We start from the raw sequence: 26,515 nt of genomic DNA on the forward strand, positions 1-26,515 counted from the left end.
TACTAATCCCTCCAGAGTTTTGCCCTTCCCTAGCTGTGCGCTGTAGTGCATTGAAAGTTGTGTTGTGCATTTTGTCCAGTTGAGGCTACCATGCACAAATACACCAGCAGAGGGAGTCCGCTACGAAGAGAATAATAAATAAATAAAGGATCCACGCTTAACAGCTCTTGCAATTCTAATTGTAATTGTCCCTGGTTGAATATATAACTGCTTCGGTCCCAAGAACTTCATATGTGCCCTCCTCCAGCGATAGGTCCCACTCTACATCCTTCTGTCTGCTAGCTCTGGTCTCCTGCTCCCTCCATTTCTCCCTCACTCCTTCAGTTGCCTTGAGCCGCGACACTCTGGAACTGCACAGCAAGCTACTGCAGCATGCTGCCCGTCTTGCTTCTCAACCATGGTTCAGTCGGCAGCAGTCTCACCTCTGGGTCACAAGGGTGTGGGGTCAAGCCCCAGTCCAGAAGCTTGACCACGTACTCCAGCCTGACACTCCTGTTGCAGTGCTGAGGGAGTGCTGCACTGTCAGCGACACCATCTTTTGGATATGGTGTTAGATAGAGGCCCTCTCTGCCCTCTCAGGTGGGTGTAAACCATCCCAGGGTATTTGAAGACTAGCAAGTGAGTTCTCCCTAGCATCCTGGACAGTATTTATCCCTCAACCAACATCACAAAAAGACAGACAACCTCCTTGACTGCACTTACAGCTGAGCAGTGTAGAACAGAATGGGTACAGCATATTCAGCCTGCGGTATTTGCACTAGCTCCTTGAAAAATTATTAGTTCCAAAGTCCAGTTTTGTCCCTAACCCTTATTCTAATGTGGCTGCTCAGTACCTGACTATACCCGGAGATTGGCTGTATGTTGTATAACTAGCAGTTGTTATGTTAGCAGGCACATTGGGCAGAGGTTGAAAGATAATTCATCTCTTACCAGTTTGAAGAATAGCAGAATCTCGCTTTTCCATGTAAGGATCACAGTAGAAATCTACCAGAGACCTGATCGTACATTGTCCGACTATAGGTCTCCTTCCAAACTGTCTGTTATCAATCACCTTGACAGTGATGGGTGGGGAATAGAGTTCCTCTTTTGGTAAACGCTGGGGAGTAGGTTCAAAAAGAATCAAAAGCATCAGAAATAGCGAAAGATTAGAATAAAGTCTCTGACCTCCTACATTGTATCAGTGAAGCTCAATGTGAGTTGAGGAACACCACCTCATCTTTTGATGAGGCACTTTACAGCCTTCTGGATTCAATATAGGGTTCAACAACTTCTGACCATCATTCTGCTCCTATTTTTCCAGAGAGCACTTGTTGGTGGTGATTCTGCTGTTGCCATTTACACCTCCTCTAGACCTATCTTTTGGTTCTTTATTTGGCCCGTTACCATCTCCTGCTGCCTTGCACCATCATCCCTTTTATCATTTAATCACTCCTGCCTAGACAGATCGTTCTTTTTGTTCTTCCCTCCCCTCCTCCCCACTTTTCCCTGCTTCTGTACTTACTAAAAATCTGTTACATCTCTAACTTTCTCCAGCTCTGATGAAGCAGCATCAATTGAAATGTGAACTCTGTGTCTCTCTCTCCACAGGTGCTGCCTGGCCTCCTGAGCATTTCCAGCACTTTGTGTTTTTGCCTTAAAATATTTGTGTGGTCCTTCCAGAGATGAGTCTGGGCCTAGAGCATTGCTTAGCCTGAGGTCCGGAGAGGTTTATTTTTCCTTGGAAGGTCACCTACACTATAGTCCTGTCATTTATAACATTCTGTGGCTTTAGGATAAACTTGTTTGCTGAGAAATGTTTACAATAACCTGTCTGATAGGATAGGGGAGGGGAAACCACTTGTGACAGTCAGAACATCACTTAAAGTTACACGTGGAGGCTTAGGGTTATAAAGGAAGTGGTTTTGATGAAAGAGTTCGGGTATTCATGGGTGGGTTTTCAATGGGGGAACAGGATAATAGAGGAAGAGGTTTCGATGGGAAACTTAAAGTGATGAGACAGTTCATTGAGTTAGAAATATGTGAACAGCAGGAGGCCATTTAGTCCCTTGACCGGTTCTCCGTCAGTGAGATCATGGTTGCTCTGTAACCTAACTCCATATTCTTGTCTTTGATTCATATCCCTTGGACCATAAGACCATAAGGCATAGGAGCAGGAGTAGACCATTCAGCCCATTGAGTCTGCTCCGCCATTCAATGAGATCATGGCTGAACTGATAAACCTCAACTCCACTTTCCTGCCTTTTCCCCATAACCCTTGATTCCCTTACTGATTAAAAACCTGTCCATCTCACAATCTTAGATTTAAAATTTACAATTGATCTAGAGAGTTTTAGTATCCTATCACCCTTTGCAGGAAGAATTGTTTCCTAATTTCACTCCTGAAACATCGGATTCTAAATTTTAGATGGTGTAGGTCCTGGTCCTAGACTCCCCAACCAGCAGAAAGAGTTTCTCTCTATCTATCCTATCTGTTTCTCTAATATCCTGAAATCTTTGATCAAATCACTCCTCAGCTTAACTGCACCCCTAGTTTGTTTAATCTTTCTTTACAGCTTAACCTTGGGGTCCAAGTATCATTCTAGTAAATCTACACTGCACTCTCTCCGAGATTAATATCTCCTTCCTAAGGTGTGATGCCCAGAACTGCTCCCGGTGTTCCAGGTGTGGTCTAACCAGAGCTTTGTAGGGCTGAAGTATGACTTTTACGTCCTTGTATTCTAGTCCTCCAGATATAAAGGCTAACATTTCATTAGCCTTTTTGATTACTTTTTGTACCTGTCTATGACATTTTAATAGGAACATAGGACATAGGAACATAGGAACAAGAGAAGGCCATTCAGCCCATCAAACCTGCTCCATAATTCAATATGATCATGGCTGATCAAACACTTCAATGCCTTTTACTCACACTATCCTCATAAATTTTTATGTTATTATTAATCAGAAATCCATTAATCTCTACTTTAAACATACACAATGAGCGATCTTCCATGGCCCTCTGGGGTAGAGAATTCCAAAGATTCACAACCTTCTGAATAAAGAAATTTCTCCTCATCTCGGTCCTAAGTGGCTTCTCCCTTAATTTGAAATTATATCCCCTGGTTCTAGACTCCCCAACCAGGGGAAACATCTTACCTGCATCTACCCTGTCTATCTCTTTAAGTATTTTGTAGGTTTCAATGAGACATCCTCTCATTCTTTGAAACTCTAGAGAATAGAGGCCCAGTTTCTTCAATCTCTCTTCATAAGACAGTCCCGCCATCCCTGGGACAAGTCTGGTGAACCTTCATTGCAATAATATCCTTTCTGAGGTAAGGGGACCAAAACTGCACACAGTACTCCAGGTGCGGTTTAACCAAGCTTCTATACAATTGGAGCAAGACTTCACTACTCCTGTACTCAAATCCTCTTGCGATAAAGGTTAACATTCCAATAACCTTCCCAGTTGCTGCTACACCTGCATGTTAGTGCAGCAGGCAATTAGGATGCATGTATGTTAATGATCCATGTACCTGGACGCCCAAGTCTCTTTGGACCTCTAAAATAAAGGCAAAATACTGCGGATGCTGGAAATCTGAAACAAAAACAAAAAATGCTGGAAAAACTCAGCAGGTCTGACAGCATCTGTGGAGAGAGAGACAGAGATAACGTTTTGAACTCATACGGACTTGAAACATTACCTCTGTCGTTCTCTCTCTCCACAGATGCTGTCAGACCTGCTGAGTTTTTCCAGCATTTTTTTGTTTTCATCTCTTTTGACCTCCACTGTTTTGAGCTTTCCACCATTTAGAAAGTATCCCTGTTCCATCTTTTTTTAGGTCCAAAGTGGGTGATCTCCCATTTTAATCTTTATTATTATTTTGTGCGAAGTGGGTGTCACTGGCAAGGCCAGCATTTGTTGCCCGTCCCTAATTGCCCTTGAACTGAACGGCCTGAAACCCATTTGCCACAATTTTGCCCATTCACTTAATCGAATATCCCTTAGCGATTTTACATTTAAAATTGGAGTTTTCCCCATGTAAGACTGACAGAGGTTCCCTGAAGAGATACCGCACATAGTCTATGTTCCCTTTAAAATGTAGTTGTTGTGCGTCAAAATGTGGTTTAAATTTTCTTGCACACCCGCGCAGCGGAATGGGAATGTTGCTCATGGATAAGCTCTTGACAGGATACACAGGCTGCTTACCACTTCGATGAACAGGGTGGATGTGTTGAAGTTGGGGTTCTTCTTGGCGTTCTTAATGACGCAGGACTGCACCATCTGGCCTCCGCATTCCACCACCAGGCTGGGAGAGGAGACGCTCGCTAGCTGGTAGCTCTTCAGGTTTCTCAAACCCCAAGCAAGAATCTGCAGTGAACCCAGAGGAGGTCAACGAATGAATTCAATGGTGTAACCATTGGCATTCCCCCCCCACCCCCCCACCGCGGAGCCGATCGGAAGCACCCTGGGGCCATCAGGTTGCATGTTGATACGCTCATAGGGTGAGGTGAAGAGAGGGAGGGAGGAGGCTCAAGTGGAACAGAAACACCAACGTGGACATGTTGGGCTGAATGGCCTGTTTCTGTGCTGTAAAGATCTATGTGAAGATGGTCACTCAAGACAGCAACTTAATTGAAGTATATAAGATCCTGAATAGCCTTGACGGCTATTATTATTATTAAGCCTCTGCCTTACAAATATTCAATGACCCCCCACCTCCACCGCCTTCTGAGGCAGAGAGTTCCAAAGTCGCACAACCCTCTGAGAGAAAAAAATTCTCCTCATCTCTGTCCTAAAAGGGTGACCCCTAATTTTAAAACAGTGACCCCTAGTTCTAGACTCACCCACAAGAGGAAACATCCTTTCCACATCCACCCTGTCAAGACCCCTCAGGATCTTATATGTTTCAATCAAGTCGCCTCTTACTCTTCTAAACGCCAGCGGATACAAGTCTAGCCTGTCCATCCTTTCCTCATAAGACAAGGAGTGTCTTACAGGAGGGAGTGAGGGAGTGAGGTAGAGAGGTGGAGAGGTGCCGGGAGTGAATTCCAGAGGTTAGGATCGAGGCAGCTGAAATCCCAGCCGCCAGTGGTGGAGCGATTAAAATCAGGGATGCTCAAGAGGCCGGAATTGCCAGAACACAGGGAGTTTGGGGACCCGTAAGGCTGAAAATGTTAAATTTGAGGTGTTGCTAGGCCCAGAGCCAATGTGAGTCAGCAAACTGCAAGGAGTGGGGGAACGGAACACGACGCGAGTAAGATACGTGCAGCAGGATTTTGGATGACCTCACATTGAGGGAAGGTAGAATGTGGGAGGTCAGTCAGGGGACCATTGGAATAGTCAAACCCGGAGGTAACAAAAGGCATCGATAGAAACATAGAAACATAGAAACTAGGAGCAGGAGTAGGCCATTCGGCCCTTTGAGCCTGCTCCACCATTCATTATGATCATGGCTGATCTTCCAACTCAATAGCCTGCTCCCGCTTTCTCCCCATACCCTTTGATCCCTTTCGCCCCAAGAGCTATATCTAACTCCTTCTTGAAAACATACAATGTTTTGGTCTCAACTACTTTCTGTGGTAACGAGTTCCACAGGCTCACCACTCTCTGGGTGAAATTTCTCCTCATCTCAGTCCTAAATGGTCTACCCCATATCCTCAGACTGTGACCCCTGGTTCTGGACTCCCCCACCATCGGGAACATCCTTCCTGCATCTACCCTGTCTAGTCCTGTTTAGAATTTTATAGGTTTCTATGAGATCCCCCCCTCATTCTTCTGAACTCCAGCAAATATAATCCTAATCGACTCAATCTCTCCTCATATGTCAGTCCCGCCATCCCAGGAATCAGTCGGGTAAACCTTCGCTGCACTCCCTCTATAGCCAGTACATTCTTCCTCAGATAAGGAGACCAAAACTGCACACAATATTCCAGGTGTGGTCTCACCAAGGCCCTGTACAATTGCAACAAGACATCCCTGTTCCTGTACTCGAATCCTCTGGCTATGAAGGCCAACATACCATTTGCCTTCCTTACCACCCACTGCACCTTCATGCTTACCTTCAGCGACTGGTGTACAAGGACACCCAGGTCTCATTGCACATTCCCCTCTCTCAATTTATAGTCATTCAGATAATAATCTGCCTTCCTGTTTTTGCTACCAAAGTGGATAACCTCACATTTATCCACATTATACTGCATCTGCCATGCATTTGCCCACTCACTCAACTTGTCCAAATCACACTGAAGCATCTCTGCATCCTCCTCACAGCTCCCCCTCCCACCCAGCTTTGTGTCATCTGCCCTCATCGATGAGGGTATGGTGAGCAGCAGATGAGCTGAGGCAGGGGCAGAGATGGATGATGTTGCTGAGGGGGAGGTGGACGTTCTTGGCGATGAGGTGCATGTGTGTCCAAAATTCTGCTTCAAACGGTTAAATCCAATCATTGTACGTAGAGGAAAGAATATGCCTGACACCAGCCAGCACCTTAAGACAGGTTGATTTCCAAGGCTGCAGAGTAAAGACACAGATTCTTCCAATGCCCAGCGTGAACACCATTTTATACCCTTGTAATGAAGCCTCGGTGCTCCCTCAGTTGGGGCCGGTTGCCCTTAATTCTCAGTTTAAAGCTTGAACTCTACAGCCGCACAATTCCAACATTAACACGAAGCCACTCCAATCTCGCTAGTGAAGGAGATGGGCGAGCAGCCTGTGAGATACCCACCTCGATGCCAGTGCGTTGCAGGACAGGTTTAATCCCCTGGGGCACCATGTAGATATTGGGCTCCCGTTGCGGTGGCGGGTAGGGCAAATCCGTGTCGTCCTCCTGGGCGGAAGGCGGGAGAGGGCAAAAAATAAAAAAGAGAGGAGTTAGCCAGCACAGGAGAAGCTCCCGCTCGTGAGGGCAACAAGGACAATCAACTTGGACGTGCAAAACAGAAGACCGGGTGCCCTCTGAGGGCAACAAGGGGGCAGCATCATTAAAGAGCAGCCATCGGTGGGGGAGGGAGGGGGTCATCGCTCACTCCAGGCTTGTTAATAAGCCTCATCTCTTGGTTCCGAGGAAACTCTTGCAGAGCCCAGCGATCGATTATTGAGGGGCTGCATGCACATGCACATGCTCACTCACATGCCTCCAATTATACTGGTCCGCGCATGCAACGAGGCAGGGAGAGAGAGAGAGAGAGAGGTAAGAGCGTGGGAGGAAGCAGGTATGTGCTAAACGAAGCAAAGAGACGGAGTGAGAGGGAAAGCGAGAGTCAGACAAGACTGAAAGATGGTGAGCGGGCAGAGACGGAGGAAGTGTGAACGGAGTGCAACGTGGAGTGCGGCCGATGGGAGAGAGAAAACAAGGCAGGGATGACGATGGGAAACCAGGGAGGAAGGGGAAGGTGAAGAGATGGAGAAAAAGTAGGGTTAAAAGAGTGAGAGAGGCAATGGAAAGACAGGCAGCATAATGGATAAGATGTGAAGCAATGGAAAGACAGCGACAGCCAGTGAAGAACAGAGAGTGAGAGGTAGTGAGAAGGAAAGTGAACAGGAGAGAGAATTAGATGGCAGAGGCCGGGACTTTGCGGCCGCGGGCAGGCTGGGGAAATTTGGAGAGCGGCCAAAAGTCAATTGACTCGAAACAGCGGGGAGACAGAAAGAGATGGGGAAAGACTGAGGCACAAAGACTGACAAACAGCGAGTTAGGCAGATCTAGAGAACCAAAGTCTTCTCGTTTAGCCATGATCGCAAAGGGGGAGTGGGGGGGAATATCAGGCAGGGTTCATGTTGCATATACTTTTTCTCAGTTTCAGAGTATATACAAAAAATAACTTTACAAAAGCCATAAAGAGTAAACAAAGATACAGAGGCCTGTGAAAAAGGCAAGCAGCTATACCCATCGTAGCAGACCCTCGGAGAAGAAATCCGGAATGCAGAGCTGATTTCAGAGGAGAATTGTGGAGGGAGGAAGCAAAGAGAGTTTGTTAGATCCTCGTCGAGAAAAAAAAAGATTCAAAAAATATAAGAGAGGAACAAATGTTATTGGAGGAATGTTGACTCTTTCAAACTCCTCCCCGCAGGCCCCCATACCTCAGCCCTCCTCCCCCTCAGTCCTCTATCCCTCAGGAATCCACCCCCTCAGCCCTGTATCCCTCAGGAATCCTCCCCCTCAGCCCTCTATCCCTCAGGAATCCACCCCCTCAGCCCTCCAACCCTCAGGACATCTCTGGTCTTCAGAGGCCTACCCCACAGTCTTATTTGGAAGGTAACCACAGTAAATCATTCGGCAAAACTTGTCTTGTTCCTTAACATATATTCCCAGAGCTGGAAACCTCTCTCTGCCACACTCCACCCAGGCCTTCACTTCCTGCATTCCTTCCCTCCCACCCCTCTCCTCTGCTTGCCTCCCCCTCCCCTCTTTACACTCCCTTTCCGCTCAACCTCCCCTTTCTACCATCTCCCATTCCCGCTCCTCCTCCCTTCCCTTTCCCCCTCTCTCTTCCCCCTTTTCTCCCTATCCTCCCTTTCTCTTCCCTTTTCTCTTCCTCCTTCTCTCTCCCTTCCACCCCTTCCCTCCTCCTGCCACCCTCTCCCCCCCTTGCTGGCTGCCATTTTGACAGCCACGAGCCATTGACACTATCAGTTGCTTGGCTTGTGTGGTACTTGACTTTTCTCCGCAGAAAGTCCAAGCAGTATATCTTCATACCCCCCGGTGTGCATCCTCTCAGGGTAAGAGCATATGAATTAGCAGGAGTAGGCCACTTGACTCCCTCGAGCCTCCTGTGCCAGTAGATCATGGCTGCTCTGATGGTGGCCTTAACTCCACTTTCCTGCTTGCCACCCCCTCACCCCCGGTCACCCTTCGAATCCCCTGTCAATCAGAAACCTGCCCGACTCAGCCTTGAATATATTCAACGATCCTGCCCTCCACTGCCTCTCTCTCTGGGAAAGAGAATTCAAAAAGGCAAACGACCCTTTGAGAGAAAAAGAAATCCCTCCTCGTTTCTGTCTCCGATGGGAGCGCCCTCATTTTTAAGCGGTGGCCCCCCTAGCTCTAGGCTCCTCCCTCAGGAGAAACGTCTCTCTCAGCCTCCGGCCTATCGAGCCTCCTCCTCAAACTTGTCAAACCTGGGATCTTCTCGATCCCATATGGGCTCCACAATATCTACCCACCAGGCCCTGGGGGTGGGGGGGCTGCGCAGGGTTGCCAATTCCGATTGGACGCAGTCCTGGGGGTTTTAATCACATGACCTCCCACCTCCGATCTGCCCCTCCCCCCCCCCCCCCCGCCCCTGGTTAAACAACCTTTTCGTTCCCCCACCCCACCCCTCCCCCTCCCCCTCCATCTCCCAGATAGTTTTGCAATGAATAAATAAAAGCATTCAAATAAAATAAAGAACAGAAAAAGGGATAAGCGCCACGATTTCTCAAAAAGATTTTTCTCCGGTCTCTTATTTTTTTTGTTGTTGACAGCAGGACCCAGGCGATCCGTCTACGATTCTTAGAGAGATCGTAGGGAGGTTCTGGAGGGTTGGAAATACTGCCCAGGGGACGCAGGTAACAGCAGCTCCGAGGACTCGTGCGATGGGAAAGGCCTCTGTTTAATCGCGGAGAATCTGGCAAGGCTCCAAAGCCTAGTCTCCAGCCTGCTCCCGTTCCCATCCCCCCTGCACCCAAGCTCCCCTGCAAACGACAGCTCACAGCCGCACCATAGCTCCCGGCCAGACTGGCAGAGCGCGGGCGCCTGCCCTTTAATTAGACACTTGCCTCTCGTTAAAGAGCCAACACCTTCCTGCTTTTAATTAAAGGGCTGCTACGCTCAGCCTTTACAGCAGGCTGCTCGGGAGTGAAGGCAGGAAGCACAGCGTTCACAGGAAAGGCTGACGGAAATCTGGAATTCTCGTCTCCCCCACCCCCACAGAAGGCAAGCGGTTTGCTGGGGGGTCAGAGCCAGAGATCAGCCACGTCGAACCGAATGGCTAGGACAGGCTCAGGCCTCCTCCTCTTCCTTTCGGCGTCTAGTGTCGTGTTCGCTCCGGGCTCACGAGGTTTATGAGTTCAAGACCCACTCCAGAAAAAAAACGCACAGGCCAGGACCTTGAGGCGGGCGAGCGGTGGGGGTGCGGAACTCCTGACGTCACCCCCCGCCCCCCCCCCAACATCATTTCAACTTTCAGGTCGGCGGGAGCTGAGCTGAATCAGTTGTGCGTCCGCCCACCTGTCAATGGTCTATTGAGGCCATTTAAAAAGTCATCAAGATACTTTACGGACCCGCCCGCCCACCCTTGAGGCTGGCGGGCAGGCCGGGAGCCCTGGCGGGCTTCAGAAAAAGCCACGAAACCCTCATCCACGGGCGGGACGAGGTTTCATGAGGAATTTTTAAAATTTTAATAAATGTGCGCTTTAAAGTGATGGACACGTCTGTCACATGAGGGGACCGGTCAGGGGAATTTTACTTATGCCCCTTCACCATTTTCAAGCTTGGCGCCCATCTCCCTGAGGCAGCGCCTAGCCTCAGGGAGACGAGGGCCCTCGTTCGCCCGCGTGCTCGAAAGAGCGCACCCCCTGGCTGAGGGAATCGCTCCCCGCCAACCCGCACAGGGAGCGCACAGCGCCTCCTGGAGGACGTCATGCTGGGCGGGCCTTAATTGGGCCGGCCCATGTAAAATGGCGGCGCAACCCCCCTCCACAATCGGGGGCGCTGATCGGAGGCGCGCCCGCTCCTGTACCTCCACCCCCCCGCCCCGAGGGGTGGGAAACTCTGCCCATAAGCACATAATCCAGGCTGACGCCAGTGCAGCGCTGAGGGAATGCCAACTTGCTGCCGGGGTGTTAAACCGAGCCCCCATCACCCCCCTCAGCCCAGCCCTCTCTCTCAGGTGGAATTCTCCCCAGTGTTGTGGCCGACATCTATCCCGGGACGTGACCTGGCTATTCACCTCACTGCTGTTTGCGGGAGCTTGCTGTGCGCATTGGCTGCCACATTTCCTGCACGGCGACAATGGCTACTCTTCAAAAAATGCCCATCTTTGGTTTGCAAAGTACTTCGGGGTATCCCGAGGTTGCTCAAGGCATCACTGAGATAGGTTAGTTTTTCTCCGATTCTAGGCCCCAGGTTTCATGCCACGGGAGTCTCCCCTCCATCGATCTGGCTTTGGGGATTCCAGATCCTGGATCGGGGCAAAGTTAACCCAGTGACCACAGGACCTGGGGCCCCAGCGTTAATCAATTCCAGGACTCGGTATGATAAGGCTCCGAGACTAGGGTTTTTGCCGGGAGATGTCGACTGTGCTGCAGTAGGGGGCGCTCTCCTGGGGTTGTGTTGGGGTGTGGTTAAGCCCATTGTTTTGGCCGCATGGTAGAGGGGAGGCAGATGTGTCACAGCGGCTCAGTCCGTGGAGAGCGCCTGACTGAACCATCAGTTTCAGCTGGCTCCCAGCGCAATTTCACCAATTGCATCCCTCCCGTGATAACTGTTTGCTACCTCAGCTGCCTACTTACCGTCCCCCCACACCCCCTCACCAACCCCCACCCAACCCCGGAGCTGAGCTTCTGACTCCCATGTCCTCTCCATCCCCACAACCACCACCTTCCACATCTGGAATATCCCCTCTGCCTCGGCCTATATCCTGAAACTCTCAGCCAATAGCTTTGTGAATGTTCTGAGATTGGGCCCTTCTACCCTGGGCTCTAGGGTGTGGGACTTGGTTAGGAGACAGGCTGTGGTCAAACTCTGCTATCTGCTTAACCCCTTGTTTAACAACACTACATCGAAGCAGGTTAGGGAGTAGGCAAGTTACTCCTAGGCACGATTCCAACCTCTCTCTCTCTCTCTCTCGAGCCTAACACACGACTGACTGAGGTCAGTGGTACATCATCATCTACATCAGACATTTAGCGTACCCCATCCATTAACCCTTCGTACCACAGTTACGTCCTGATTAGACTATTCCATTTCCCTCCTGACTGCCCTTCCACTCCTGCACCCTCTGAAAACCAGAACTCCTCTCAACTCTGCTGCCCCATATAACGACTCACACCAAATCCCACTCAGACGTGGGGCCTGCTTCCAGTCCGTCAATGCTTCCTATTTTAAAATCGTCACCTCGCGTGGGATCCTTTCGTTCCCCCCCCACCCCCCGTCATCGTGACTGTAACCATCTCCAGCGTTCCTCAACACCACCACCACCATCACCTCCCAAACTCCTGGGTTCAGCTGACACGAGTCTCTGGAGCATTAATCTCCCCGCCGTTGGCCACCGTGCTTTCAAGCTGCCTGGGACCCCCAGGCTCTGGAATTCCCTCCCTCGACGTCTCGTCCCCACCTCCAGCACTTTGAGGTCCTCTTTAAAAAAATCCACCTATTTGATCAAGATGGTGGGTCTGCCCTCAATCCCCGCTTCCCAAGCCCGCATAGAAATACAAGTGAGGGCTCCCCTTCCCGGTTTGCAAAGAGCATTGCTGCCCTCTCCTGGTATCAGTAGAATGTGGCAGGAGCAGTTCACTTGTGGTGGGATCACTTCACTGCAGTTCTGGCAGGTAGTGGGAGGACTCGAGAGCAACTCATCGAAACAAACAAAATTCCAAGCGGACTTGACAGGGTAGATGCTAAGAGACTGTTCCTCCTGGCTGCAGACTTAGCACATGGGGGCCCCACAGACTGTCAGGATAAGTGTCCTTCGCTTCGGACTGAGATGAAGGGGGAATTTTCTTCAGCCAGAGAGCTGTGAATCTTTGCAACTCTCTATTTCGGAGAGCTGTGGATGCCAAGTCGGCGCGATTGAGATAGAGATTTACAGATCTTTGGAGACAAAGGGGATTAAAAGGTCACGGGGTTAAGTCAGGGGAGGTGGAGTTGAGGTAGCTGATCAGCCAGGATCTTATTAAATGGCGGAACAGAGATGGGGGAGCTGAATGGCCTACTCCTGTTCCTATTTCTTATCTTATGTTGTTAAAACCCAGCGCCGCTCACAGGGTAATGCGTGGAGAAATGAATGAACTTCCCTCCCTCAGTTCCAACCTGTCACCTCAACTTTGGCATACATCGACCAATGATTCGTTGGCACTCAGTTAAAATCCTGGAACTCCCTCCCTAACAGCACGGTGGGTGTACCTACACCACATGGACTGCAGCGGTTCAAGGGGGCAGCTCACCACCACCTTCTCAAGGGGCAACTGGGGACGGGCAATAAAAGGTGATTTTGTGGCACCACATTCCGAGAGTGTAATGATGGTCAGGGTTTCAGTTTGAAATGTCTCTGTTACCCGTTTGACCCTGAATCCTTCTGACCGTCAGGGTTTAATTTGTAATAGCGTCCTTCTCGATAGTTTACTATCTGAGCGGATTATTTGTTTGCAATCTAAGGGCCGGAATTTTCCGTGCCCGTTGACACCGGGCATCATGATGGGCGTGAGCAGCCAATTTGGCGGGAAGGCCGAAAATCGGTTTCATGCCCGTTGTGAAACCAGTTTGCAACCGTCCACTCTGCCCATCAATGGTGGGTCACATTTCCCACCGTCAGGTGTCTGGATCTTCATTGTAAACATCTGCATCTCATTATAAACCCAGCTCACCGAAATCACCCTCCAATGCTGGATCATCCAAGCGTGTCAGTGGGATCACATGCCAACCTGTTTCACAACTGTACATAAGCGATGTACACTTGGTGAGCTCGCACTGCGCTCAGGACTTTGAGGTTTGTTTGCCTATCTTGCTTCGGGCAGCACTCACAGTCATCAGCGCCAGGATTCACACCAGGACCACATCACTGTTAGGGGGACTCACGGGCAGGTCTCTACCTACCAGACCAGCCAGAAGGCTTTTCAATGGCTACAGGACTAGGGCTTGTTTGGGGAAGGGGGAGAAGTGTCCTCAGGCCAGGGAAGAGGCTGCAGGGGGGGGGGCGGAGGGTAACCCATTGTTTGTATGGGGGGGGCACAAGCTGATCTGTGCAAGTGGTCTCAAGGTGGTGAGGACTGAGGAGGGAGTCTCCAGATGAGGTGAGGCCAGATGGAGATGTGAGTGTGTGTGAGAGAGAGTGAGTGGTGATGTCCCTTGAGCTGGCAGTGAGTGAAATGCCAGTGAATGTGTGATGTGTGTGAGTTTAGGGTGATGAGATGGTTGCCTGACCCTGGTGGCATGGATGAGATCATTCATCCTCTTTCTGCACTGGATGGCTGACCTCTTCTGTACAGCGTTGGCACTGACCACCACTGCCATCGCCTCCCAAGCCGGAGTGGTGAGGTTGCTGGACCTCCTGTGGCCAGAGTGGGGGGTGGGGGACATCACGATGGGGCCTCCGAAAGACATTCCAGTGACAGGTCACTGAACTCTTCTTGGCTTTCAGGGCCATGTGTTCACTGGAGCAGCCCTGGGCTGCAAGTACTGAGAACTGTGTGTGTGGCTGCAGTTTAGATATGTCAGCCAGAGTGAGGGGACGGTGAGGTATCGGCGTGGCGGGCGATTCAGAGGCTGCCCGGCCAGCGAGACAGTGTGTTCCCTGTGGCTGCGTAATTAATGGGGTGGGAAGCGGGTGATACGGTCTGAAAACCCGTCATTGCAGCCGTGGGTGAAACATCCATTCTCCCGCACTTAGTGCGCGTCTGGGACAAGTCCACCCTGTGTGACCGACTGTGCTTCAGTCAGTAGCTTTGAGTCAAGAGGATCATGGCCCAGATCGTCCATTTCCTGGGGGGGGTGGGGGGGGGGGGGGGGGGGGGGTGGGATTGTACCCCGGAGATGGGGAAGTCCCTGCACGAGGGCCGGAATTTTATGTTGGATGGATTTTCCGGTCCCGTTGAAGTCAACGGGATCTTGAAGGGCTCGTCTGAAAAGACCCTGGAGCTGCAACCCTGCACTGGGAAGACTCTGGAGCTGCTGCACTGCACTGGGAAGACTCTGGAGCTGCTGCCCTGCACTGGGAAGACTCTGGAACTGCTGCCCTGCACTGGGAAGACTCTGGAACTGCTGCCCTGCACCGGGAAGACTCTGGAACTGCTGCCCTGCACTGGGAAGACTCTGGAGCTGCAACCCTGCACTGGGAAGACTCTGGAGCTGCTGCACTGCACTGGGAAGACTCTGGAGCTGCTGCCCTGCACTGGGAAGACTCTGGAACTGCTGCCCTGCACTGGGAAGACTCTGGAACTGCTGCCCTGCACTGGGAAGACTCTGGAACTGCTGCCCTGCACCGGGAAGACTCTGGAACTGCTGCCCTGCACTGGGAAGACTCTGGAACTGCTGCCCTGCACTGGGAAGACTCTGGAACTGCTGCACTGCACTGGGAGGACACTGGAAAGACTCCAGAGTTGCTGCACTGCACTGGGAAGACTCCAGAGCTGCTTCCCTGCACTTGAAAGACTCTGGAACTTGCGGCACTACACAGGAAAGATTCCAGAACTGCTGCCCTGCACCGGGAAGACTCCGGCAAGTTGGGAGGAAACTCATGGGCCAAGTTGCTCCATTTTCCCTTGTAACTGAGTCCCTCTCCAGATCAGTATCCTACTTCTCATCTCCTTGATTGATCTTCCAGTCAGGGGCAGGAATTAACTGAAGAGGTTAAGGGTTATTGGTTATGTTGCTGGATTAACAAATCCATGTGAGCTAGAGGTGGTCAATTTCTTTTTTTAATTTGTTTATGGGTTGTGGGCGTCACTGGCTAGGCCAGCATTTATTGCCCATCCCTAATTGCCCTTGTTCAGAGGGCATTTAAAAGTTAACCCTATTGCTGTGGATCTGGAGTCACATGTAGGCCAGACTAGGTAAGGCCAGCAGATTTCCTTCCCTAAAGGACATTAGTGAACCAGATGGGTTTTTTAACCATAATTGGCAACGCATCATTAGACTTTTAATTTCAGATTTTTATTTAATACAAATTCCACCATCTGCCGTGGTGGGATTTGAACCTGGGACCCCAGAGGATTAGCCTGGGTCCCTGGATTATTAGTCCAGTGACAATACCACTACCCCACTATCCTCTGTTTAAGCTGCTGGAGAGAATGGGCTGCCCTCTGAAGCTGCTCAATGTGATCTCCTCTTTCCCTGACAACGCGATGGGGAAGGTCGACTATGACAGGGAAGCACCGACACTTTTTAACATATTCTTCTCCTTGCTGCTGTCGTGTGCCTTCAGGTCATCACTCCCTGATCATTCCTGATCATGGTCCAGGATGCTGCTGCCCCACCCCCATCTATCAACATTGACAATGTGACACTGGAGGTTGTCGATAGCTTCACATATCTATGCCCCACAATCACCAGCAATCTGTCACTCGATGCTGAAATCCACACACAAACATCACCAAAGCTGCAGCTGTTATGTCCGGACTGGGTAAGAGAGTGTGGAACAACAGTAACCCGGACAGAGAGCATCAAACTGTGGATCTACCGAGCTGCATCCTCAGCGATCTCCTCTACAGTGGTGAGACCCGGACAACATGACTAGGCAGGAGAAAAGGCTGAAGGGTTTCCACCTTCACTGTCTCAGACGTGCCCTTGGTATCTCTCGTCAGGACAAAGTCACCAGCTCAGAGATCCTGGAGTGTGTTAGTTCCATCAGCTGACACTCGCTGCTAAGCCAATGATGCCTGCACTGGATCGGCCACATTCATTGAGTGAATAACGTCTGTACATCCAAAGACATTCTGTACACTGAACTGGTCACTAGGTCACAACCTCCCGGGCGTCCATACCTCCCCTACAAGAACACCTGTGAGTGAGATATGAAGATGGTGGACATTGACACTGACGGCTGGGAGACAGTCGCTGACGGCCGGGACCTCTCGAGGCTGCCTGGTTTTTTTTATTCTTTCATGGGATGATGTGGCTGTCACTGGGATTTCCCATCCCCTAATTGCCCCTGAGAAGGTGGTGAGGCGCCGCCTGTTTGGAAGGGCAGTGGAAGAGGCGAACAGAAAGGGAAAGCTCAGCTGGCCGGGAAGCAGGCCCGGGGAGAACAGAGGCCAGTGAATCGTGTACCTTCCCAGCCCGCTGTCTCCCTCTGCAGCAAATGGGGCAGAGACTGTCAGGACAGAGCGAGGCCCCTGAGTCACACCAGGCGATGTTTAACACAGAGTTAACCACCACGGCGCAAACCACCATCTTAGGAGACGGGAATAATCACAGAGGGCCCTAGGCTGATAATCCAGTAGAAAGTGAGTTCAAATAAGAACATAAGAAACAAGGAGATGGATTAAACCATTCAGCCCCTCTTGCCTGCTACACCATTCACTAAGGCCATGGCTGATCTACAACCTCAACTCCACCTTCCCACATTCTCCCCATATTCCTTAATTCCCTTATTACTCCAAAATCGATCAACACTCTCTTAAATATACCCAATCATTGAGTATCCATAGCCTCCTAGGGAGGGAAAATCCCAAAGATTGACAACTCCTGAGTGAAGAAATTTCTCCCCATCTCAGCCCTAGCTGACCGACCTCTTATTCTGAGACTGTGGCTCTCCTGGTTCCAGACTCTCCAGCTAGGGAAATAGTCCCTGTCAAGCCCTCTAAGAATTTTATAGGTTACAGCGAAATCACCTCTCATTCTTCTAAATTCTAGGGAATGTATTACACAGAATCAAATACAGTATACTTCATAGAAACAGGCCGTTCGGCCTAACCAGTCCATGCTGGTTTTTATGCCCCACTCGAGCCTCCTCTGCCTTTTCTTATTGAAATCTACCATCGTTGCAAGTTATTCCCTTCTCCCTCAGATGTGGTCCAGCTTCCCCTTAAATGCATCGACACTATTCTTTTCCTCTTGCACTCATCAGGACAAACACAAGAATGCCAAATTTCAAAAAAACCGCAACAATTTATACCGCAGGAGAAAAGGGTGCCGATTGGTTGGAAGGCCAACTCTGATTGGCCGAGGCGTTGCCATGGAGAAAGCAACGGGGAACGATAGGCTCCCCGAGCTTCCGGGTAATTCAAATACTGATGCAAGGCGTAAACATTTTTCCTTCTGCTTTTGTGTCTCTACATGTGACTCCAGACCCACAATAATGTGGATGACTCATATCTGTCCTCCGAAAATGGCTGAACAAACCATTCAGTCTCATCAAAATTGCGGCCTTGGAGAATCACCTTGTTCTCGTGATGGGCAATAAATGACGGCCTTACCAGTGATGCCCACAGCCCGCAAATAAAAGGAAAGCCAGCTCTATCTTTCTTTCTCCCTTTATTTCCTCCCTTCTTTCAACTCAGAGGACACAAGTGACGATCTGATCAGGCCAAGAGCGGCGTTCTTACACACCTCTCCAATTAAACTCATTCTCTTCCCCTCCTGTGGCCATCCACTGCAGCAAGAGGTTTGACACCGGGTTAGTTAAATTATTTTTTAAATAAAAGGAGCCGGGAAAATCGGACAAGGCCATTCAGCCCATCAAATCTACCACTTCCCGAGACCGATGATGGACCAGCCTCTCTATCGCCGCTTGTTCAAAGTCCCAACTTCCTTCCCAAGTCCCATGCTAATCAAGCTGATCTCCCTGCAAAGTGATAGAGCACAGTGGGACACAAACTGAGAACCATTTGATGGCCCATATTTCGCCCTTACCTCCTTCAATGCGCTAAACTCCTCCTTGAGATGGCAGCATGGTCCAGGCATTGAGAAACAATGAAAGAAAATCCTTATTAGTGCAAGAAACGAAATGAATTTTGCAACATTTCTAACAGGCAATTACTGGTGCCAGTCTCTCGCTCATTCAGGTGAAGACAGAGACACTGTTAACCATGGGGGACAGTGGTGTAATGGTAACGTCATTGGACTTGCAATCCAGAGGCCCGGGCTAATGCCCTAGGGACGCGGGTGCAAGTCCCACCACAGCAGCTGGTGGAATTTAAATTCCATTAACAATCTGGAATTCAGTCTCGTTAATGGTGACCATGAAACAACTGTTATTAAAAACCCACCTGATTCACTCATGCCTTCCTCACTTGGCCACTGCAAAGTGGTTGACTCTTAACTGCCCATTGGGCAAGGGCAAATTAGGGATGGGTGACAAATGCTGGCCTTACCTGCGATGCCCACACCCCATGAAAAATAATATCTTCTCCCGAGGGCAGAGAAGGCCAAGAGGGGATTTGATAGCGGTGTTTAAAATCACGGGAGGGTTAACAACGAGAATTATTTTTCTCACGGCTGAAGGGGGTTGATCACCAGAGGACATGGGTTTAAGGAGATTGGCAAAAAGAACCAAGCTCGACATGAGGAGATTCTTTTTTTTATGCAAAGAGTGATTAGGATTTGAAATGCTCCTCCTGGGAGGTTTCAATAATAACCTTGGAAAGGGAATGGGACAAGTAAGTAAAGGTGAAACAACGTCAGGGGTATGGTGAGAGGAGTGTGGGAGTGGGACGGACAAGATGGCTGTTTGAATGAGCCAGCGCAGGATCCAAGGGCCGAATGGCCTTTCACTGAGCTGTACGAGTCTATGGATGCTCTGCAGCGAGTTGGCGCAGAATGCGGGGGACAGAGTGGCAGGGTGCCCTGCTGCACTGACCCCTATGGCCCCTCGAGGTTGGAGTTGTGGTGCCCTCACTGTTGTTAGTGGGAAGGTGAACAGCTGGAGGACAACTGATCCCTGCCTGCCTGCCCCAGTCCACCCTTCCCAGTAAACTGGGCAAAATTGGTCTCGGGACAGTCCCTCCAGACGGGGTGTTAGTGACCGACATCCGATCGTTCATTCCTGCTGACTGACGAAAGGGCGTCGTCAATGTTCCACTCCGTGTTTGACCAACCCGAGTCTCTTTTCAACCATTCAGGGGTTTCGGAATGCCAAACTTTCACCTAAGATGTAAACACCAGTAGCAGGCGGCAGCGGACAGGAGATTTCTGATGTAGCTAGAAAACTGAGGTATGGGAAAAGAAAGCGTGGGATGTTCCCCGGGGGCAGGTCTCACAGGCATGGAGACACCGGAGGCTGAGCTCTCCAAGGGGAATGGAATAAGACAGTCATTCGGCAACTATGATAGGTGGAATTCCATTTGCCCATGCAATTTTGAAATGGTCGAAAAATTAATACATCGATGGAAAAGAAGCCATTCGTAATCCCTCAGTGGTTGGACAGTGTAAAAGGGAGCTTTACTCTGTATCTAACCCCGTGCTGTACCTGTCCTGGGAGTGTTTGATGGGGACAGTGTAGAGGGAGTTTTACTCTGTATCTAACCCCGTGCTGTACCTGTCCTGTTTGATGGGGACAGTGTAGAGGGAGCTTTACTCTGTATCTAACCCCATGCTGTACCTGCCCTGGGAGTGTTTGATGGGACAGTGTAGAGGGAGCTTTACTCTGTATCTAACCCCGTGCTGTACCTGTCCTGGGAGTGTTTGATGGGGACAGTGTAGAGGGAGCTTTACTCTGTATCTAACCCCGTGCTGTACCTGTCCTGGGAGTGTTTGATGGGGACAGTGTAGAGGGAGCTTTACTCTGTATCTAACGCAGATGAGTTAGGTTAAGATTACTGCCCAGTAATGTCGGCCATACTGCCTTACCTGTAAGCCAGGAATACGGTGGACTGTACGCTGTATGGACAAAAGAGACACAAAAGACAATTAGGTGAGCGAAATATTGATATCCTGGCTCTAAGATGTTAGTCCAGCATCTCTCCAACTCTGTTAGTATCGATAATGTTCCTCCTTACACTGAACAGTGACTGGACACCCTCACTGACACTGCGATTGGTGTAAGAAGGAGTGGGATTGGGAGCCTTAGACTAGACGATCATTTAACACCTTGAGGGTGACATTATTTGTTTGTTATTTCAGTGGAGGCACTGATCCATTCTGAAGAAAACATTCTACTGAAGGAAGCGGAGGGGTAGGTGGGCAGGTTAAAGATTATTGGCAGCAGTGATTGCTAAAGGTCAAGGTTCCCATTTACTTTTCAACCTCAGGACGTTCCATGGAGTATAATGTGAAGCACAGTCCTTGTTGAAATGGAGGAGAGGGGGGGGGCAGCCACTGTGGGCACAGCAAGATCCCACAGGCAGGAACATGATAACGACGGGGATGAGTGTTGGCCAGGACACCGGGGAGAACTCCCCTGCGCTCCTTCAAAATAGTGCCACGGGATCTTTTTACGCCTGCCCGAGGACGGGGGGTGGGGGGAGATCGGGAGGCGGTTTTTAACGTCTCATCCGAAAGGCGGCATCTCCAGCAGTGCCGCACTCCCTCAGTGCCGCACTCAAAGAGTGTCAGCCTGCACTATGAGCTCACTGGGGCGGAATTTTCCCGCCCCCTCCCTGCTGCCGGCGGGACTTTCCAGTCCTGCCGAAGTCAATGGGCTTTTGAACAGCTCGCCCCACCCACCCCACCCCACCCCACCCCCGCTGCAACGGGGCCTTAAAATTCCGCCCCAAGTCTCCGGAATGGGGTTGAAACTCACAACCTTTCGACCCACAGGCAAGTGTACTCCCCACCGAGCCAGGGACAGGCAGGACAAAGACCAGTAAATCCCTCAAGAATTAAAAGAATGCCTGTTAATCCCGCACACAATGAGCGACCAATCCCTTATTGTACACTTTACATCGCAGTGTGTGAATTTTAGTCCTATTGACTTTTCCAGATCTTTTTGATGTACCCTGCCCAGAATGTAAAGAGCAGCCTTTTAGCGACAGACATGAAGAGCTGCTTTAGACACGAGGCCGATATTCCTGTGGATTTACCTTTACTATTTTATGATTAAAGCCATGGTGTGGACTCAGGCCCTCCTTTGCTAGCCTCCACCCCGCCCACATTCGAACGTATAATATCACAGTGTAACACTAGAGTCCCGTTCACCCACCCTTGTGCTCGTTGACCTACACTGGCTCCCAGTCCAGTAACACCTCAATTTTAAAATTCATTCTTATCCTTGTTCCCAGGTCGCTCCATGCCTGGCCTCTCGCTATCTCTGTAATCTCCTCCAGCCCGTAACTCTCTGAAACAAAACAGAAAATGCAGGAAAAACTCAGCAGGTCTAACAGCATCGGCGGAGGGGAAAAAAAAGTTAACGTTTTGAGTCCGTATGACTCTTCTTCAGAGCTGAAGGGTCATACGAACTCAAAACGTTAACTGTTTATTTTCTCTCCGCAGATGCTGTTAGACCTGCTGAGTTTTTCCAGCATTTTCTGTTTTTGTTTCAGATTTACAGCGTCCGCAGTATTTTGCTTTCAACTCTCTGAGAGATATGCGCTCAACTAATTCTGGCCTCTTGATCATCACTGACTCGAATTCTCCATCATTCGGTGGCTGTGCCTTCTACTGCCTAGGGCCCAAGCTCTGGAATTCCCTCGCTAAACTCTGGACTTCTCTCGCTAAGCTCTGGAATTCCCTCGCCAAGCTCCAAAATTCCCTCGCCAAGCTCCGAAATTCTCTCGCTAAGCTCCGAAATTCTCTCGCTAAACTCTGGAATTCTCTCACTAAGCTCTGGAATTCCCTCGCCAAGCTCCGAAATTCCCTCGCCAAGCTCCGAAATTCTCTCGCTAAACTCCGGAATTCTCTTGCTAAGCTCTGGAATTCCCTCGCCAAACTGTGGAATTCTCTCACTAAACTCTGGAATTCCTTCACTAGGCTCTGGAATTCTCTCACTAAGCTCTGGAATTCCTTCACTAGGCTCTGGAATTCTCTCACTAAGCTCTGGAATTCCTTCACTAGGCTCTGGAATTCCTTCACTAGGCTTTGGAATTCTCTCACTAAACTCTGGAATTCTCTCACTAAGCTCTGGAATTCCCTCGCTAAGCTATGGAATTTCCTTACTAAGCTCTAAAATTCCCTCACTAAGCTCTGGAATTCTCTCACTAAACTGTGGAATTCTCTCACTCAGCTCTGGAGTTCCCTTGCTAGGATTTGGAATTCTCTCACTAAGCTCTGGAATTCTCTCACTAAGCTCTGGAATTTCCTCACTAAGCTCTGGAATTTCCTCACTAAGCTCTGGAACTTCCTCACTAAGCTCCGGAATTCTCTCATTAAGCTCTGGAATTCCCTCACTAAGCTCTGGAATTCTCTCACTAAGCTCTGGAATTCTCTCGCTAAACTCTGGAGTTCCCTCGCTAAGATTTGGAATTCCCTCACTAGGCTCTGGAATTCTCTCAGTAAGTTCTGGAATTTCTTTACTAAGCTCTGGAATTCATTTGCTAAGCTACGGAATTCTCTTGCTAAGCTACGGAATTCTCTCGCTAAGCTCCAGAATTCCCTCACTAAACTCTGCAATTCCCCCACTAAGCTCTGGAATTCATTCGCTAAGATATGGAATTCTCTCGCTAAGCTCCAGAATTCCCTCGCTCAGCTCTGGATTTCCCCTGCTAGGCTTTGGAATTCCCTCGCTAAACTCTGGAATTCTCTCACTAAGCTCCGGAATTCTCTCACTAAACTCCGGAATTCTCTCACTAAGCTCTGGAATTCTCTCACTAAGCTCTGGAATTCTCTCACTAAGCTCCAGAATTCTCTCACTAAGCTCTGGAATTCCCTCGCTAAGCTATGGAATTTCCTTACTAAGCTCTAAAATTCCCTCACTAAGCTCTGGAATTCTCTCACTAAACTGTGGAATTCTCTCACTCAGCTCTGGAGTTCCCTTGCTAGGATTTGGAATTCCCTCACTAGGCTCTGGAATTCTCTCACTAAGCTCTGGAATTTCCTCACTAAGCTCTGGAACTTCCTCACTAAGCTCCGGAATTCTCTCATTAAGCTCTGGAATTCCCTCACTAAGCTCTGGAATTCTCTCACTAAGCTCTGGAATTCTCTCACTAAACTCTGGAGTTCCCTCGCTAAGATTTGGAATTCCCTCACTAGGCTCTGGAATTCTCTCAGTAAACTCTGGAATTTTCCTCACTAAGCTCATGAATTTCCTCACTAAGCTCTGGAATTTCCTCACTAAGCTCTGGAATTTCCTCACTAAGCTCTGGAGTTCCCTCGCTAGGATTTGGAATTCCCTCACTAGGCTCTGGAATTCTCTCACTAAGCTCTGGAATTTCCTTACTAAGCTCTGGAATTCATTCGCTAAGCTACGGAATTCTCTCGCTAAGCTCCAGAATTCCCTCGCTAAACTCTGCAATTCCCCCACTAAGCTCTGGAATTCATTCGCTAAGATACAGAATTCTCTCGCTAAGCTCCAGAATTCCCTCACTCAGCTCTGGATTTCCCCTGCTAGGCTTTGGAATTCCCTCGCTAAGCTCTGGAATTCTCTCACTAAGCTCCGGGATTCCCTCCCTACACCTCTCCGCCTCTCTACCACCTTTAGAACACTCCTTAAAACCTACCTCTTCGACCAAAGCCATTGCCCATTTGACCAAATATCTCCGTGTGCGCCTTGGTGTCAAAGTTTGCTTCACAACTCTTCCGTAAAGTGCCTTGCACTGTTTTACCACATTAAATACCCCTTGTTGTTGTGTGTGCTGAGGTAAGAGTGCTTGATTTTACGTTTCACGTACCTTCTCCCTCTGAATGAGCTCGAAGGCGGCCAGAAGTTCTCCCGCGTTTCTGTTTCCTCTTCTGACTGGGTACCAGGCCAACCTGGGGGAGGGCTCCAGGGATGGTCTGCAGATACATCGGCCCATAAACTCATCAGCTCCCTGAGGGGAGGGCAAAGGAAAATAAACACATTCATCCCTCGTCCAATCTGTTTACTCCGCCATTGTTTTCCTCTGTTGAAAGTAACTTTCGAAAGGAATTTAGATAAATAAGTGAAAAAAAATATGCAGGGCTATGGGGACAGAGCAAGGAGAGTGAAACGAATTGGATAGTTCTTTCAAAGGTGTAGAATGGGCTGAATGGCCTCATCCATGATGGTTCTACAATTCTATGGTTTTAAAACTGTTCTGCCCATCACTTCCCCCTGCCTCCTCTCCCCAGTGTTTCCTTCCTGAAGACCAAGACCTGGATTGGGAGATCCATGATAGGGGATCCACAGTGGGCTGAATGGTCTCCAATTGCGGTGTAACATTTTAAGGGGACGTGCAATCTAAAGTGAAATTGCAATGAGTCAGTCTCGGATGACACAAAATCCTGGTCATGTCGAAGCCGTCAACCATTCCCGTCGGCAGAATAGCAAATCCCGTAGAAGGATGCCTGTCATAAGCCGGAATTCCGCACTGATAACTCTGCGTTAGGTGAGCTTATCTAAGCTCGTCCTATGACCGGGGCCAACCAATCAGGGCAGAGTTAGGCCACACAAGGGTGTGAGATATGGAGCGCCTGCTGGAGGACAACTTGGAAATTCCAGCAGAGACAACTGTGGAAACGTACGTGAACGTGGACAATGCCATAAGCTGCAGGACAGAACTGACAGATAAAGCCATCGCGGATGCCGTACGTTCTTCAACCGAGGAGACCGATTACCCCGAAGAGTCTCCGATGAATGCCTGCCGCTCGCCCAAGCAGAAAGGGATTATGGAGCTTTCCCGGAGCTGGGTCCCGATGTTTTTCAATGCAAAACTCCAGCTTTTTACCTGGTCAGGTCATTGTAAGGTGCGAACAAATTGAATAAACACTTTTTCACACATTTACAGCTTTACTGTACTTTCATACGGCATTTGAATCCGTGGTTTTTGACATAGACCATGTTTGCAGGCATATTGGGTCACATAGAGGATGCATTCATGCGGCTACGGCACCTCCTCAGCTATTACGATGCTGCGCTTAACATGAATTTGTGGACGGATGCCCTGCAAGTCAGTTCATCATGATTCCAGTCCAAATCCCAGCTCTAATTCCCAGTGTCCTGACCCCAACATGGATTCACTTTCTCAGCCTGTAGCTCAACAGGAATGTATAGCCCATCAGGCCGTGAGGAGGGCTGTCTCTATGTCAATTCATTATTGCCCAACAATAGAACACCATCACACTAGCATCATGATAGAACCTCCCCAGTCTGTCTGCTTTGCCTCAGCAACACTCACAAAACCCTGGGCCAAACATCGCTATTGCCTTAGCAGCAAATACACCTTTAGAAAACATTCAGACTTGGGATTTTTTTCTCGTTCTTTCACGGGATGTGGGCTTCGCTGGCTGGGCCAGCATTTATTGCCCATCCCTAATTACCCTTGAGATGGTGGTGGTGAGCTGCCTTCTTGAACCGCTGCAGTCCATGTGGTGTAGGTACACCCACAGTGCTGTTAGGGAGGGAATTCCAGGATTTTGACCCAGCGACGGTGAAGGAACGGCGATATATTTCCAAGTCAGGATGGTGAGTGACTTGGAGAGGAACTTCCAGGTGGTGGTGTTCCCATCTATCTGCTGCCCTTGCTGTTCTAGATGGTAGTGGGTGTGGGTTTGGAAGGTGCCGTTGAGGGAGCCTTGGTGAGTTCCTGCAGTGCATCTTGTAGATGGTACACACTGCTGCTACTGTGCGTTGGTGGCGGAGGGAGTGAATGTTTGTGGATGGGGTGCCAATCGAGTGGGCTGCTTTGTCCTGGACGGTGTCAAACTTCTTGGGTGTTGTGGGAGCTGCACTCATCCAGGCAAGTGGGGAGTATTCCATCACACTCCTGACTTGTGCCTTGTAGATGGTGGAAAGGCTCACCATCACCTTCTCAAGGGCATTTAGGGATGGGCAAAAAATGCTGGCCCAG

At 49.6% G+C, this 26,515-nt stretch overlaps 1 protein-coding gene across 1 annotated transcript in view; it reads right to left on the minus strand.

Annotated features, from left to right (window-relative positions):
* Positions 1–26,515, minus strand: part of dysf (dysferlin, limb girdle muscular dystrophy 2B (autosomal recessive)) — a 322,715-nt gene that overhangs the window by 66,604 nt on the left and 229,596 nt on the right. The window contains exons 33-39 of the mRNA XM_078555028.1: positions 24,377–24,517; positions 20,463–20,492; positions 18,528–18,551; positions 7,866–7,907; positions 6,705–6,806; positions 4,187–4,348; positions 931–1,096 (exon numbers count right to left, since the gene is read on the minus strand). Coding sequence (XP_078411154.1) covers positions 931–1,096; positions 4,187–4,348; positions 6,705–6,806; positions 7,866–7,907; positions 18,528–18,551; positions 20,463–20,492; positions 24,377–24,517 — 667 coding nt within the window. The remainder of the gene's footprint in view (positions 1–930; positions 1,097–4,186; positions 4,349–6,704; positions 6,807–7,865; positions 7,908–18,527; positions 18,552–20,462; positions 20,493–24,376; positions 24,518–26,515) is intronic.

Source organism: Cetorhinus maximus, chromosome 1, assembly GCF_964194155.1.
Source record: "Cetorhinus maximus chromosome 1, sCetMax3.hap1.1, whole genome shotgun sequence".
In the NCBI taxonomy this organism is placed as follows: Eukaryota; Metazoa; Chordata; class Chondrichthyes; order Lamniformes; family Cetorhinidae; genus Cetorhinus; species Cetorhinus maximus.